This window comes from Ursus americanus, chromosome 12 (genome assembly GCF_024610735.1).
Source record: "Ursus americanus isolate L20-20 chromosome 12, mUrsAme1.1.p, whole genome shotgun sequence".
Taxonomy (NCBI): domain Eukaryota; kingdom Metazoa; phylum Chordata; class Mammalia; order Carnivora; family Ursidae; genus Ursus; species Ursus americanus.
In genome coordinates this window covers 5,366,441-5,383,988 of record NC_142138.1, presented here as the reverse complement: position 1 = coordinate 5,383,988, position 17,548 = coordinate 5,366,441, and the positions used below count along the sequence as shown (strand labels likewise).

Genomic DNA, 17,548 nt, shown 5'->3' with positions numbered 1-17,548 from the left:
GCCAAGGAAACAGTCAAAAAAACTAAGAGGCAGCCCACGGAATGGGAGAATGTATTTGCAAATGATGCTACAGATAAAAGACTGGTATCGAAGATCTACAAAGAACTTCTCAAACTCAATACGCGAGAAACAAATAAACAAATCATAAAATGGGCAGAAGATATGAACAGACACTTTTCCAATGATGACATACAAATGGCTAACAGACACATGAAAAAATGTTCAAAGTCATCAGCCATCAGGGAAATTCAAATCAAAACCACACTAAGATACCACCTTATGCCAGTGAGAATGGCAAAAATTGACAAGGCAAGAAACAACAATTGCTGGAGAGGATGTGGAGAAAGGGGATCCCTCCTACATTGTTTGTGGGAATGCAGGTTGGTGCAGCCACTCTGGAAAACAATGTGGAGGTCCCTTAAAAAGTTAAAAATTGAGCTACCCTATGACCCAGCCATTGCACTACTGGGTATTTACCCCAAAAATACAGACGTAGTGAAGAGAAGGGCCATATGCACCCCAATGTTCGTAGCAGCATTGTCCACAATAGCTAAATCGTGGAAGGAACCGAGATGCCCTTCAACAGATGACTGGATTAAGAAGTTGTGGTCCATATATACAATGGAATATTACTCAGCTATCAGAAAGAACGAGTTCTCAACATTTGCTGCAACATGGACGGCACTGGAGGATATAATGCTAAGTGAAATAAGTCAAGCAGAGAAAGACAATTTTATCATATGATTTCTCTCATCTATAGAACATAAGAACTAGGAAGATCAGTAGGGGAAGAAAGGGATAAAGAAAGGGGGGAGTAATCAGAAGGGGGAATGAAGCATGAGAGACTATGGACTCTGAGAAACAAACTGAGGGCTTTGGAGGGGAGGGGGTGGGGGAATGGGATAGGCTGGTGATGGGTAGTAAGGAGGGCACATATTGCATGGTGCACTGGGTGCTATACGCAACTAATGAATCATCGCACTTTACATCAGAAACCGGGGATGTACTATATGGTGATTAACATAATATAATAAAAAATATTAAAATAAAAAATTATGAATGCAATAAACAATCTGAATGAAAATAAAACCATTCTGTTTACAACAGTATCAGAAAGAATAAAACATTCAGAAACAAATTTTAAAAGATAAATGTAAAATTTATACTCTGAAAACTACAAAACATTGCTGAAAGAATTTTAAAAAGACTTAAGTAAATGTAAAGATGTCCCATGTTCATGGATCAGAAGACTCAATATTGTTAACATGACAATATTTCCCAAATTGATCTACAGATTCAACATAATCCGTATCAGAATCACACCCGGGTTCTTTGTAGACATTGACAAGCTGATCCTAAAACTTATATGGAAACCAGAGGTATCCAGAATAACCTAAATAATCTTGAAAAAGAACAAAATATGGGTGCTTGGGTGGTTCAGCGGGTTAAGCGTCTGCCTGCAGCTCAGGTCATGATCTCAGTGTCCTGGGATAGTGTTCCGCATCTGGCTTCCTGCTCAGCGTGAAGTCTGCTTCTCCCTCTGCTTCTGCCCCTCCGCACTGCTCAAGCTCTCTTTCTCTAGCTCACTTGCTCTCTCTCAAATAAATAAATAAAATCTTTTTAAAAAAAGAACAAAATAGGAAGACTCATGCTTCCTGATTTCAAAACTTACTACAAACAAAAGTAATTAAGACAGTGTGGTATTAGCATAAGGATAGACATATAGATCAATAGAACAGAATTGAGAATCTAGAAATAAACTTCATGTTTACAGTCAACTGATAGCAGTGTCTTTTGTTCCAATGAGGTGGCTCTTAGTGGGCCCTTGGATGAGGGCTGGTCACCAGAAAGATCAAGCCATAATTAGAAGCTTGGAATTTTCAGCCCCACTTCCCATTCTCCAGAGAGGGAGAGGGACCAGAAATGGAGTTAATGTTCAATCATGCTGACGTGATGAAGCCTCTGTAAGAATTCCAAAAGTACAGGGTTTGGAGAGCTTCTAGTTTGGTGAACATGTGGAGGTGCTTGTAGAGTGATGCGTCTGGAGAGGGCATGGAAGCTCTGCACCCCTTCCCACATACCTTGTCCTATGCATCACTTCCAACTGCATCTGTATCCTTTACCATATTCATTTATAATAAACTGGTAAACAGTAAATTAACCGTTTTCCTGAGTTCTGTGAGCTGTTCCAGCATATTAACCAAACCCAAACAGGAGGTCACGGTGATTGGTCAGAAGCACAGTAACAACCTGGACTTGCCATTGGCATCTGAAGTGGGGAGGGGGTAGTCTTGTGGGGCTGAGTTCTTAATCTGTGAGATCTGATGCTATCTCTGGGTAGACAGTGTCAGAATTGCATTAAATTATAGGACACTCAGCTGGTATCACAGGATCACTTGGTTTTGGGTGAGGGGTGGGGTCACTCACCCAACATCTGGTGTCAGAAGTGTTGTGAATATGGTCATAGTGTGAGAGTAAAGGGGAAACAGGAGGACTTGGTTTTTCCAACTCAAGTTCCAAAACAATTCAATAGGGGAAAAACAGTCTTTTCAACTAATGGTGCTGGGATAACTAGATATCCACAAAAAATAGAATAAAGTTAGACCCCTACCTTACACAATATGCAAAAATTAACTTACTGGATCAAGGATCTAAATAAAAGAGCTAAAACTATAAAACTCTTAGAAGAAAGCATAAATAATTAACCTTAGGTTTGGTAGTCAGTTTCATTTCTATACTAAAACGTAGAAAATCTACATTTTCTACACAAAACCTAGTTGTGTTTCTAACAATAAACAATGAGAAAATAATGAAAACAAGCCCATTTGCAATGGCATCAAAAAGAATAAAATATTTAGGAGGTGAAACCAAGTATTGGAAAACCAAATATTCTCCACCAACAAGGTGAAAGACTTGTACAGTGAGAACTAAACATTTCTGAAGAAATTTAAAAAGACATACATAAATGGAAACACGTTCCTTGTTCATGGATTGGAAGATTTATTATTGTTAAGATGTCAATACTACCCAAAGCAATCTACAATTCAATGTAGTCCCTACCAAAATCCCAATGATGTTTTCTATAGAAATAGAAAAATCCATCCTAAAATTTATACGGAAAATCAAGGGACCTTGAATAGCCAAAACAGTCTTTAATAACAAGAACAAAAGTGAAGGATTCACATTTCCTGATTTCAAAACTTACTACAGAGCTACAGTAATCAAAACAGTGTGGTTCTGGCACAGAGAGACATATAGGCAAATGGGATAAAATAGAAAGTCTAGAAATAAGCCCCCAAATACGTGGCCAAATGATGTTTGACAAAGGAGCTAGGACCATTCAATGGGAAAAGGACAGTCTTTTCAACAAATGTTGCTGGGAGAACTGGATATCCACATGGCACAGAATAAAGTTGGGCCCTTCCTTACCTAACACCATATATGAAAATTAACTGAAAATGGTTCAAAGACCTAAATGTAAGACCTAAAACTGTAAAATTCTTAGAAGAAAACACAGGGCAAATTCTTCACAACATTGGATCTGGTGGTGATTTCTGGAATATGACACCAAATGCACAGGAAAAAAGAAAAAATATACAAATTGAACTTTATGAAAATGAAAAATTTGGGGGCACAAAAAAGAGTATAACAGAGTTAAAAGTAAAAAACACAGAATGGGAGAAATATTTGCAAATATCTGATGAGTGGTTAATATCCAGAATACATAAAGATCTTCTAAAACTCAAAACAAAAAACAAACAACCTGACCCAAATATGGGTAAAGGACTTAACTAGACATTTCTCCAAAGAAGACATACAAATGGCATTGAGCACATGAAACGATGCTTAACGTCACTAATCATTAGGGAAATACAAATCAAAAATATAAGATACTACCTCACACCCATTAGGATGACTGCTGTCAGAAAAAACAAACAAACAAACAAACAAAAATCCAGAAAACAGCAAGTGTTGTAAAAATGTGGGGAAATTGGAATCCCTGTGCACTTCTGGTGGAAGTGTAAAATGGTACTGCCACTGTGGAAAACAGTGTGGTTGTTCCTCAGAAAATTAAAAATAGAGTTACCATATGATCCAGCAATTCCATTTCTGGGTACGTAACCAAAGAATTGTAAGTAGAGTGTCAACGAGATTTTTGTACACCCATGTTCACAATAGCTAAAATGTAGAAACAACCCTGATCGATGACTAGATAAACAAAATGAGGTATATAGGTACAGTGAAATATTATTCGGCTTTTGAGAGAAAGGAAATTCTGACATATGCTACAGTATGGATGAACCCTGAGGACATTATGCTAAGTGAAATAAACTAGTCACAAAAAGATAATTACTACACGATTCCACTTATATGAGATAGTAGTAGTCAAAATTATAGAGTAGTCAAAAATATAGAGACAGAAAATAGAGTGGTGTTTGCCGGGGGCTGGGGAGAGACAGAAATGGGAAACTATTGTTTAATGGGTATAGAATTTCAGTTTCACATCAAAAGAGTTATGGAGTTGGATGGTGTTGACTGCACAACATTATGAATGTATTTAATATCACTGAACTGTACACTTTTTAAAATGGTTAAGATAGTAAATTTTATGTTTTGGGCATTTTATTATGGTAAAGATGTTGGGAAAAAAGTCAGAAAGGTATCAGAATTTTCAACAGTCATCCTGAAAGCTAGAAGACAATGGAATGATGTCTTCAAAATTCTGAGAGAAAATTATTTCCCAAGTGTAATCCTATACCCAGTCAAACTATCGATCAAGTTATGAATTTTAATAGACATTTTCAGCAGTTTGGAGAGCTCAAAAAATTCACCGGACATTTCTTCACTCAATCTCAAGAAGCTACCCATAAAAATGATGAAATAAATCAGGAAAAAGAAAAGACATAGTATCCAGGAAATGGAAGATATGACACAGGATAGCACAATATCTTTGTACTTGGCCTCGAAAGCAACCAGTCCAGATTAGAACGGGAGGAGAGGTCTTTGGGAGAAATGCTTCCAGAAAAGCATATAGGCTGACAGATTTTTTTATATGTTTCAATATTTGGAAATATTGTTGAGATGTGTTTGAAATATTAAAGGCATTTGGGGGGGGCGCCTGGGTGGCACAGCGGTTAAGCGTCTGCCTTCGGCTCAGGGCGTGATCCCGGCGTTACGGGATCGAGCCCCACATCAGGCTCCTCCGCTATGAGCCTGCTTCTTCCTCTCCCACTCCCCCTGCTTGTGTTCCCTCTCTCGCTGGCTGTCTCTATCCTGTCGAATAAATAAATAAAATCTAAAAAAAAATAAAATAAAATAAATAAAGGCATTTGGGGAAAAAATAGTGATAGACTTTGAAAAACTAAGCAGATGAGAGGAGGAGGGTAATAACACCATGGGAGGAAAAAAGTTCTATGAGAAAAGGAACAAAATCAACCATTAGGTGGTAAGTAAACATTTACATGATCAAAATAATATAAATACTAACTATTCTATTTAACAAAAAATATAATGTAACTATATTGGGACAGTAAATGATGAGGTATAAGTGATGACCCATCATAAGGTAGTTAATAAGTGGATATCTAAAATTATTAAATTAAGAAATGCAACATATTAATATTATTTTGCCGGTAAGGATTGAAATAAACAGGTAAAACAGTTGGGAGTGGTTGCTTTTGGGCAAAGGATCATGCAGGAGCTCTGCTGGGGACACCCTCCCCACCCCAGCCATGCTCTAAAATTCTGCCCAGACTTCTATAGACTTTCCTTCCTTCCCTAGGTAGAGACACCTACTTCCCTCCAAGATCCCCTTGTCCCTAGGCTGCTATCAAAGCACTCCCTGCCCTGTATTTGCATTTTCTCTTTGAGGTCTAAGTATGCATCTGGCTTGGGCCTTTGAGGGCTGGTACCTGTCTGCTCTTTGTAATCCCAGCACCCATCACACAATTCCACTCAAAGCTGGTTGACTGAATAAAACAGGGAATCAGGGGTGAGTGGATTTGGAGAACAGGAGGACCAAAAGGTAAAGGTCTCCTTCTTACAATTTTCGATTCGTCATCACTTTTTGAGTGATTGTTGGGGGCTGCTCTCTACTTCACAAGAATCTTGGGAAAAGTTCATTTTCTCTGGTTGTAATGCACTAAGGCTGGCAACTAATTGCGTTCGATTTTGCATATTTTCTGCGGCTAAAAAGCATTATTTAGAATAACATAACTATTTCTCAGCGATCCATGTGGAAGGCTTTTTAAGATGCAGTCCATAAATGCACAAGATTGGTGAAGCAACTGGAGACCTCCCTGAGTTACAGGACGCTCCTTTTCTGTACTGTCTCTATACAGGTCCTCCCAGCCCCCAAAGTGTCCACTCCAGGGGCTCCAGGCTTGTTTCCCTTTCTCTGCAGCGCTGTGGCGGAGCAAGCCCAGAGTAGTGGAAAGATGCCGAGAGCCACAGGCTGGGCCAGAGAGGTCTGTGCAGGATGCAGCGATGAAAGGAAAGGGAGGAAGCAGCCCACCTCTCCGCCCGCCTGGTGTCCTCGGCACCATCCTTCTCCGTCCCTCCCTTCCATTACCTTCTGGTGCCCGTAGAACCAGTGGGCGGGGGGCCCGGGGAAGGCACGCAGGTCTCGCAGCAGCCGCCGCCGCCGCAAGTAGAGCTTGATGGCCTGCAGCAACCCCAGGGCCAGGCAGAACACGAAGGCCAGGTACAAGGGCCGCGCCCAGCGCGTCTCGAGCCAGGAGGACTCCATCGCTGCGCGCCGCGCGGGTCGCGGGCAATCTCCGGGGCCCCCCGGGGCTGGGGGATGGGCTTTCTCCGCGCGGCGCCTGGAGAGGATGGCCCAGCCCCGCGCGCCTCTGTGCGCTCGGACAAGCTCCCTTCTTCCCCGCGAAGGAGGATGAGCGCTGGGAGGGACTGCTTCAGCTCGGCCAGAGGAGGCAGGCGAGAGTTTTCTAACCCTTTCTAACCCTTTATCAATTGAGGAGAATCTTCATTCAGGGCGACTTCTTAATGCCCTTCTGGAGTGTCACACTTCAGCTGTGACAGTTTTCAATCACGGAAGGTCAGAATTAAGGTTTTGAAATAATACCGAGGCTGAGGCTATTGTTTTTCTTCTTTGCCACAAATACATGGTAAACTGCTATGTTAAAAAAAAAACAACCCCAACCCAAAACCCTTCTTCCCCGCTCTGAAATTCTGCCAGAACCCACAGGCATCTGGGAGTTGGGAATGGACATGTATAATCATTATACTTATATAGTGTGGCTTGTCCAGTGGTGTGCTGGTAAATGTTTTACAATTGGTCTTCACTAGGATTTCTTGCGTTTGCCAACGTCCACCATGTACTACTTCAAGCTGCAGAAGACACTACAGATACAATCGGGGCCCACTACATAATTCGTGGATCCCAGTGCAAAATGAAAATGTGGGGGCCCTTGTTAAAAAGTTATTAACAACTTCAAGATGATGACAGCAGAGCGTTAAGCCAAGCACACGCCCTTCGCAGTATGGGGCCCTATTCAACGCCCATGAAGCCAGCCCTGGATAAAAGAGACATAAATAAACTCAAGAGCATTGATAATAGGAAAATGTAGTAAAATATTTAGAAAGTAATGAACTTTTGGTATTTATTACTTATTAGGTGGTGAGCTAGGATCCAGCAGACCTGACTTCCCAAGCTGCTGTCCCCCAATCCCAACCTTCTTTATAGGCATTGCCCAAAATGTATGTATGTATGTATGTATGTATGTATGTATGTATGTATGTATGTATGTATTTATGCTAAGAAAGACACATGTTAGGTGTTGGCTTTACAGCCTTGAACAATAAACTCAATCTCTACTACAACCTCTATTCTCCTCCCTGTCACTGCCCCCACTCCTCAAGCCCCCACCCCAGTCTCCGTTGCCAGGTTTTATTTGGTGGGTTAATAGTTAAGACAGACTCCAGTTGTGATAACTTCATCTGGACCAAGTACCAGTCCCTGGGATGTTCCATTATGTCCCACACATTAAGTGTTACAGCTCCTTCTTCCCCAGACCTTCCCACCTCCTGCCTACCTCCATCCCTTAAATGGAAGTTGTTATTTGACTGTGTCTCAGAATCTCTGGTTTATACAGTCTTCTCTGAGTAACTCATGGCATTTTAGTTTTTCAGATTCTTCCTCTGTACCCTGCCCTTTCCCCAACTCATGATAAGTATATGGTGGCCTTCATATGACCACATCATGATGATCCAAATGGAGATCTCAGTCCCATGTTCTGTCTTCAGGATCCAGGCTGCTCTTGGCTTCGTGACATCTAGTCTGCTCTGGTCCTGCAGTCCTCTGGGCTGACTGACAAACAGTAGAGTAGAGTCAGTGAACTTCTCGTTAGTTTTTTCAGCAAGGTCAGGGCCTGGGGACTCCCTAGTTGACCCAGTCTTACTCAGGCTTTTGCTGGAGATGTTAATCCTTTCTGAGACCTGGCTGGTCCATCCATGGCATTCTATGTCCTTCCTTAGAAAACAAAGAACTTTGGCACTTTTTGCTATACACAGGAGCCTAAGAGAGGCTCGAGGGTGCTAGCTCAAGTCTTCTGTCTGTTTCACTGCCATTTTTCACTCTAGTTCCTCTCCAAAAAGAAACAAGGAAAAATCTATCCAAATCCCCACTTCCAGAAATTTAGCCTAGAGGGGAAAAATCAGATGCTTTCTTGACCTCTGGCTTTACCACTTCTGCTAATTCTTACCCTACTCCACCAGGCTGGAAGAGGGGGACTTTTTTACAACTTCCATTCATGTAGTAGAAACTTTCTTTATGACACAGCCTGTGTCCACTCTACCCCTGATTGAGACTGAAAATCTGTTCCAGTAGGACATGCTAATGGGACATTCAGAAAGTTAGAAAATTATTTATTCTGGCCAAAGACTGGCTTTCTATACTTATTGCAACTTGAAAATCCCATTTTGGAGACCAATGGCGGGGCATCTATCCCTTCCTTTTCTTGGCATACCTGTGCAAATGTCCACTGAATTGAATTTGCTTGGCTGTAGGATGGGGGATAGGGACACTGAAAAAGCCCCAGCAACATGGTCAGCCCAGATGAGGATTTCAGACTTTACAAAAGACGATGGGAATCCACCGAAGGAATTTAAGATGAAAAGTGACATGGTTAGGTGGTAGATCACAGCTATTTGGGAGATAATAATAGTCAAATATTTACTGTGTTCTCATTAAGTGCCAAGTATTATTTTATTTTTTTTTATAATGATTTTTTATTATATTATGTTAGTCACCATACAGTACATCCCCGGTTTTCGATGTAAGGCTCGATGATTCATTAGTTGTGTATAACACCCAGTGCACCATGCAATATGTGCCCTCCTTACTACCCATCACCAGCCTATCCCATTCCCCCACCCCCCTCCCCTCTGTAGCCCTCAGTTTGTTTCTCATAGTCCATAGTCTCTCATGTTTCATTCCCCCTTCTGATTACCCCCCCTTTCTTTATCCCTTTCTTCCCCTACTGATCATTCTAGTTCTTATGTTCCATAGATGAGAGAAATCATATGATAGTTGTCTTTCTCTGCTTGACTTATTTCACTTAGCATTATCTCCTCCAGTGCCGTCCATGTTGTAGCAAATGTTGAGAACTCGTTCTTTCTGATTGCTGAGTAATATTCCATTGTATATATGGACCACAACTTTTTTTTTTTTAATGATTTTTTATTATATTATGTTAGTCACCATACAGTACATCCCCGGTTTCCGAGGTAAGGCTCGATGATTCATTAGTTGTGTATAACACCCAGTGCACCATGCAATACGTGCCCTCCTTACTACCCATCACCGGTCTATCCCATTCCCCCACCCCCCTCCCCTCTGAAGTCCTCAGTTTGTTTCTCATAGTCCATAGTCTCTCATGTTTCATTCCCCCTTCTGATTACCCCCCCTTTCTTTATCCCTTTCTTCCCCTACCGATCATCCTAGTTCTTATGTTCCATAGATGAGAGAAATCATATGATAGTTGTCTTTCTCTGCTTGACTTATTTCACTTAGCATTATCTCCTCCAGTGCTGTCCATGTTGTAGCAAATGTTGAGAACTCGTTCTTTCTGATAGCTGAGTAATATTCCATTGTATATATGGACCACAACTTCTTAATCCAGTCATCTGTTGAAGGGCATCTTGGCACCTTCCACAATTTAGCTATTGTGGACATTGCTGCTATGAACATTGGGGTGCATATGGCCCTTCTCTTCACTACGTCTGTATCTTTGGGGTAAATACCCAGTAGTGCAATGGCTGGATCATAGGGTAGCTCAATTTTTAACTTTTTAAGGGACCTCCACACTGTTTTCCAGAGTGGCTGTACCAACTTGCATTCCCACCAACAATGTAGGAGGGATCCCCTTTCTCCACATCCTCTCCAACAATTGTTGTTTCTTGCTTTGTCTATTTTTGCCATTCTAACTGGCGTAAGGTGGTATCTCAGTGTGGTTTTGATTTGAATTTCCTTGATGGCTAATGATTTTGAACATTTTTTCATGTGTCTGTTAGCCATTTGTATGTCTTCATTGGAAAAGTGTCTGTTCATATCTTCAGCCCATTTTTTGATTTGTTTATTTGTTTCTCGTGTATTGAGTTTGAGAAGTTCTTTGTAGATCTTGGATACCAGTCCTTTATCTGTAGTGTCATTTGCAAATATATTCTCCCATTCTGTGGGCTGCCTCTTAATTTTTCTGACTGTTTCCTTGGATGTGCAGAAACTTTTAATCTTGATGAAGTCCCACAAATTCATTTTATCTTTTGTTTCTCTTGCCTTTGGGGATGTGTCATGAAAAAGGTTGCTTTGGCCGATGTCGTAGAGGTTGTTGCCTATGTTCTCCTCTAGAATTTTGATGGATTCCTGTCTCACATCGAGGTCTTTCATCCATTTGGAGTTTATTTTTGTGTATGGTGTGAGATAGTGGTCAAGTTTCATTCTCTTGAATGTAGCTGTCCAATTTTCCCAGCACCATTTATTGAAGAGACTGTCTTTTTCCCACCGGATGTTTTTTCCTGCTTTACCAAAGATTAGTTGCCCAAAGAGCCGAGGGTCCATTTCTGGGCTCTCTATTCTGTTCCATTGGTCTATGTGTCTGTTTTTGTGCCAGTACCATGCTGTCTTTGTGATCACAGCTTTGTAGTACAGCTCGAAATCCGGCATTGTGATGCCCCCAGCTTTGTTTTTCCTTTTCAACAGTTCCTTGGAGATTCGGGGCCTTTTCTGTTTCCATACAAATTTAAGGACTGTTTGTTCCAGTTCTTTGAAAAATGTCCTTGGTATTTTGATCGGGATAGCATTGAAAGTGTAGATTGCTCTGGGTAGCATGGACATTTTAACTATGTTAATTCTTCCGATCCATGAGCATGGAATATCTTTCCATCTTTTTATGTCTTCCTCAATGTCTTTCAAGAGTGATTTATAGTTTCTAGAATATAGGTCCTTTACGTCTCTGGTTAAGTTAATTCCAAGGTAACATGGTTTTTGGTGCTATTGTAAATGGGATGGATTCCCTAATTTCTCTTTCTTCGGTCTCGTTATTCGTGTATAGAAATGCAACTGATTTCTGAGCATTTATTTTGTATCCTGCCACGTTACTGAATTGCTCTATAACTTCTAATAGTTTGGGAGTGGCTTCTTTTGGGTTTTCCAAATAGAGTATCATGTCATCTGCGAAGAGAGACATTTTGACTTCTTCTTTGCCGATTTGAATACCTTTGATCCCTTTTTGTTGTCTGATTGCTGTTGCAAGGACTTCTAGTACTATGTTGAATAATAGTGGCGAGAGTGGGCATCCTTGTCATGTTCCTGATCTTAAGGGAAAGGCTTTCAGCTTTTCCCCATTGAGAATAATATTTGCAGTAGGCTTTTCATAGATGGCTTTTATGAGATTGAGAAATGTACCTTCTATTCCTACACTCTGAAGGGTTTTAATCAGGAAAGGATGCTGTATTTTGTCAAATGCTTTTTCGGCATCGATTGAGAGGATCATATGGTTCCTGAGTCTTTTCTTTTGATATGATGTATCACGCTGATTGATTTGCGAATATTGAACCACGCTTGCATCCCAGGTATGAATCCCACTTGATCGTGGTGGATAATCCTTTTAATGAACTGTTGGATTCTATTAGCAAGTATCTTGTTGAGGATTTTGGCGTCCATATTCATTAGGGAAATCGGTCTGTAATTCTCCTTTTTGAGGGGGTCTTTGCCTGGTTTGGGGATCAAGGTAATATTGGCCTCATAGAATGAGTTTGGTAGCTTTCCTTCTGTTTCTATTTTTTGAAATAGCTTTAGGAGAATAGGTATTATTTCTTCTTTGAATGTTTGGTAGAATTCCCCAGGAAAACCGTCCGGGCCTGGAGTTTTGTTATTTGGAAGGTTGTTTATCACTGACTCAATTTCTTCATAATTAATTGGCCTGTTTAAGAAATCAATTTCTTCCTGTTTCAATCTTGGTAGTTTATAGGTTTCCAGGAAGGATTCCATCTCTTCCAGATTGCTTAGTTTATTGGCATATAGCTGTTGATAAAAATTTCTAATAATCCTTCCAATTTCAATGGTGTTCGTCGTGACCTCTCCTTTTTCATTCATAATTTTAATAATCTGGGTCCTTTCTCTTTTCTTTTGGATAAGTCTTGCCAGTGGTCTGTCAATTTTATTGATTCTCTCCAAGAACCAGCTTCTAGTCCTGTTGATCTGCTCTACTGTACTTCTGGTTTCTGCTTGATTGATTTCAGCTCTAATTTTGGTCAACTGCTTCCGCGTGCGTGGATTAGGCCTGTCCCTCTGTTGCAGTTCCAGCTTCTTGAGGTGAGAATATAAAAACTGCATTTTAGATTTTTCTATTCTTTTGAGTGAGGCTTGGATGGCTATGTATTTCCCCCTTAAGACTGCCTTTGCAGTATCCCATAGGTTTTGGACTGTTGTATTTTCATTCTCATTGGTCTCCATAAATTGTTTAATTTGATTTTTGATTTCCTGGTTTATCGAGTCATTCCTGAGCAGGATGGTTCTTAGTCTCCAAGTGTTTGAGTTTCTTCCAAATTTTTCCTTGTGGTTGAGTTCCAATTTCAGAGCGTTGTGGTCTGAGAATATGCAGGGGATAATTTCAATCTTTTGGTATCGGCTGAGACCTGTTTTGTGTCCCAGAACATGGTCTATTCTTGAAAATGTTCCATGGGCATTAGAATAGAATGAGTATTCTTTGGTTCTGGGGTGTAGTGTTCTATATATATCTAAGAGGTCCAACTCGTCAAGTATGGCATTCAAAGCCTTTGATTCTTTGCTTAGTTTTTGCCAGGGTGTTCTGTCTATTTCTGAGAGTGGAGTGTTGAGGTCCCCTACTATTAATGTATTTTTATTTATATGTCTCTTTATTCTGGTTAAGAGTTGGCTTGTGTATCTTGCTGCTCCCCTGTTGGGGGCATATATATTTATAATTGTCATATCCACTTGTTGAATACTTCCCTTAAGAATAATATAGTGCCCTTCTGCGTCTCTAACTATAGTCTGTAGTTTAAAATCCAGTTTATCTGATATGAGAATTGCTACCCCAGCTTTCTTTTGAGGTCCATTTGAGTGAAAGATGGTACTCCATCCCCTTACTCTCAGTCTGAATGCATCTTTGGGTTCGAAATGAGTCTCTTGTAGACAGCAAATGGATGGGTCATTTCTTTTTATCCAATCTGCAACCCTGTGGAGTTTTAAGGAAGAATTTAAACCATTAATATTAAGACTGAGTACTGAGAGATATGCTTTTAATGCTGCCATGTTGTCAGTAAAGTCTTTGTTTGTATTGGCTGTGACTTTCTGTTCTGTATCACTCTTGGGGCCTTTTTACTTTTATAGAACCCCCCGTAATACCTCCTGTAGGGCTGGTTTCGTGGTTACGAAATTGGTTAGTGACTGTCGATTCTGAAATGTCTTTATTTCTCCATCAATTCTGAATGACAGCCTTGCTGGATAAAGGATCCTTGGCTGCATGTTTTTCTCTGAAAGAGCTTTAAAAATGCTCCCCCAACCCTTTCTCTCATTCCAGGTCTGTGTAGACAGGTCTGACGTAATTCTGATGCCTTTGCCTTGGTACGTGAGAAATTTCTTTGCCCTGGCCGCTTTCAATACTGTATCCTTGGATCTAATATTTGCGAAATGCACTATGACGTGACGTGGCGTAGGTTTGTCGTGGTTGAGCTTGGGAGGGGTCCTCTCTGCCTCTTGGACACGAATGTTTGTTTCCCTTGCTAGATTAGGGAAGTTTTCAGCTACAATTAGTTCAAATATCTCTTCTAGACCTCTGTTTTTCTCCACCCCCTCGGGGATGCCGATGATTCTAACATTGGATCGTTTCGTTGAGTCAGTAATCTCCCGTAGCCAACATTCGTGGGCATGGATTTTTTTAAGACCATCTTCTATTTTCATTTTTTCCTCTATTAACCCATCCTCCAATTCACTAACCCTTTCCTCTGCTTTGGTGACCCTGGCCGTCAGAGCCTCTAGTTTTGCCTGCATTTGGCTCATAGAATTTTTAATTTCTGTCAAATTCGCTCTCATTTCCGCCCTTAGGGATTCTATATTCTCAGTAACATTTTCCTTAATACTTTTTTCAAGTCTACTCATCATCTTGACCATTGTTACTCTGAATTCCATTTCTGATAATTTGGTTACATCCATATCCGTTACTTCTGTGGCAGGCCACAGACTCACTGTCTTTTCTTTGCTGGGGGGGGGGGGGCTTCTCCTTCTTGTCATTCTGATGAGGAGAGGTTGCAGGGTTGTCCAGAGCCCAAATTATTGACTGGGTCCCAGGCCGTGCCCCTTGTTTTATAGGGATCTTAGAGATGTGGGCTTCTTCTTTAAAGATTTTATTTATTTACTTATCTGAGAGAGGGAGACAGACAGTCAGCAAGAACGGAACAGAAGCAGGGGAGTGAGAGAGGAAGAAGCAGGCTCCCAGCGGAGGAGCCCGATGAGGGACTCCTTTCCGGAACCATGGGATCACGCCCTAAGCCGAAGGCAGGCGCTCAATGACTGCGCCACCCAGGCGCCCGGGTTGTGGGCTTCTTGATTTTTCAGCCTGCCTTCTGTGTTCTGGGGGAGGGGCCTGCCGCGCCGATACTCAGGCAACCCTGTTTGGTTAGAGTCTCAGTGTCCCCTGCGACGGGGGATGGGGATGGGCACTCTCTGAGCCGGTATTTCCAGGCTTTTGTTCTCTGGCGGCTTTCCCTGGCGGTCGGCTATGCCTCTTCTGAGAGTCAGAGCAGCAGAGGCTGCATTGTCACAGAACAGAGGGATTGCGGCCCGTTCTCCACTGATGTTCTGGCCACTTTAACTCTGTTACTGTTGGTGCTGCTCAACCCTGCAGCGTCCCGGGATGTGCGCACCAACCCGGCGTCCCTGCCCTCACTTCCAGGGCCTGCGCATCTCTGTCCTTTGTGTTTCTAATGCCGCCAGCCACCGGCCGCCCCGGCGCGCTCCCGGGTCTCCCAGTCTCAGTCTATGCCCGGTGAGCACACCTCGATTCTGGAGTTTCGTGAGAAGCCTGGTGGCGCGCGCACCCGGTTCAGGGTCTCAGTCTGCTGTTTCGCGGGTGCTGACCGCGAGCCCGCCCGCTCCCCCGTGCAGGTGGCCCGCCAGCCGCCAGCCGCCCCGCGCGCGCTCCGGGAGTTCCCGGTCTCAGTCTGGATCCCGTGAGCACACCGGAATTCCGGTGTTCCGGGAGATGCTTGGTGGCGCGCGCGTTCACGGCTCACGGTCTCAGTCCGCTCTCTCACGGGTGCCCTCTGTGAGTCCTCCCGCTCCCTTGTGCAGGTGGCTGCTGCTTCCCGGCGCCCAAACGCGGCGGCTCCCTCCCCCTTCCGTTTATCTTCCGATATCTGTGCACGGTTTACAGCTCCCCTCTTGTTACCTCAATACTCAGCGCTGGAGATGTTCATTTGTAGAGATCCAGATGTATCTTCCTGCGTCTCAGGCTGATTCCGTGGTTATTTAGGCTGGTCTGTTACCTATCCAGCTCGACTCAGGGGACCGGCTGAAAAAGGGGTCCCCTACTCCTCCGCCATCTTAACTCTCCCCCAAGTATTATTTTAAAGTGATTTACATGTAGTAACTCATTTAATCCTCATGGTGATGGGTAGTAAGAAGGGCACATATTGCATGGTGCACTGGGTGTTATACGCAACTAATGAATCATGGAACTTTACATCAAAAACCAGGGATGTACTGTATGGTGACTAACATAATATAATAAAAAATATTACTATTAAAAATTTTGAGGTAGATATTACCATTAACCTCATTGTATATATACTGAAACTGACAGAGAGATTATGAAGTCTGCCCGGAAAATCAGAGGGTGAGAAGGGATCAGGATTTGAATCCAGTCAGTCTCAGGAATCCAGGTCCTAGGATCTTAATATTTACGGAAACAAATAATATGTGTATGGGGTGGGTGAAAAACTGGCACTAGAAGACAAGTTCTGATGCTGTTGCAATATTCAGATAAGGTGTGATGGTGACCTGCAAGGGGGAGTGCCATGGGTCAGATAGGCAGAATGAGTGGGAGAAATACTAGAGAGTGTTTTTGATGGAGTTGGTGACTGACTGGATGTGGGCCCAGTAGGGAAGAAACCTAGGATATTCTCTGTGTTTCTCTTCATTGAGGTAGAAAGAGCAAGAAGAATCACTCTTTCCCCTTGCTCCTTCGCCCCATCCCATGTGTCTTCTGCTCTTCTTGAACATGCCCTCAAGATTTACCTCCTCTATGAATGCTTCTCTAACCACCCAGCCCATTGGAATCGATCCTATGAACAATGGAAACACTCATTTTCATACCTCTCATTTGATCCTTCATTTATTCATGTTTTCATTTATGACTCATTCCATAGTCACCAATCCTATGCAACCTCATTATGTATCTCTTTTCATGTTCAACTTATCTTCCTAATTAGGTCTGGAAACTCCATGGTAGTGCAAACACCCCCCCACCACCACCATCTTTTGGATTCCCTCGGAGCCCAGCTCTAGGCTAGGCACATAGTAGATGTTTTAGATATAGTTACTCAATTCACTTGAACTGGGGAGACATATTGGGGGCTTTTAGGAAAGAGCAGGATGAGGAATATAAGATGTAGTTATGTGATCTGCAAAACTAGAGGACAGTGAAGGAATGGAGACATCCCAGGTCAAGGGTCTTGTCTACTAAGAGAATAAGCATAAGGCAGGGGGTGGGAAGGGAGGTGAGGAGAGGAAGAATAAAAAAACGACAACTGTTTTCACAGTGGGGGAATCTGGGGCATATTCCTAAGGGAGATGGTGCTGATAGAGAGGAAGGATGGAAGGTGCTGAGAGAGGGGCAATGAGAGAAAAAAACAGGGCCCGGGGGTGAGTGGGGTGTTGAATAGAAGGAATAAGCTGGATGGGATGGGGTACAGAAACATCATAGATGTCCAGTCCCAGACTGTTTTATGAAAATATCTAGGCTGAGCAGTGATCACTTCAGTCTGCTCTTAATTGACGGCATATTAG

At 42.3% G+C, this 17,548-nt stretch overlaps 1 protein-coding gene across 1 annotated transcript in view; it reads right to left on the bottom strand.

The window, feature by feature from the left end:
- The window catches only part of LOC123793726 (cytochrome P450 4X1), a 45,883-nt gene extending 39,007 nt beyond the window's left edge, over positions 1-6,876 (bottom strand). The window contains exon 1 of the mRNA XM_045799625.2: positions 6,572-6,876. Within this exon, the coding sequence (XP_045655581.1) occupies positions 6,572-6,748 (177 nt within the window). The 5' untranslated portion in view covers positions 6,749-6,876. The remainder of the gene's footprint in view (positions 1-6,571) is intronic.
- Between the last annotated feature and the right edge of the window lie 10,672 nt (positions 6,877-17,548).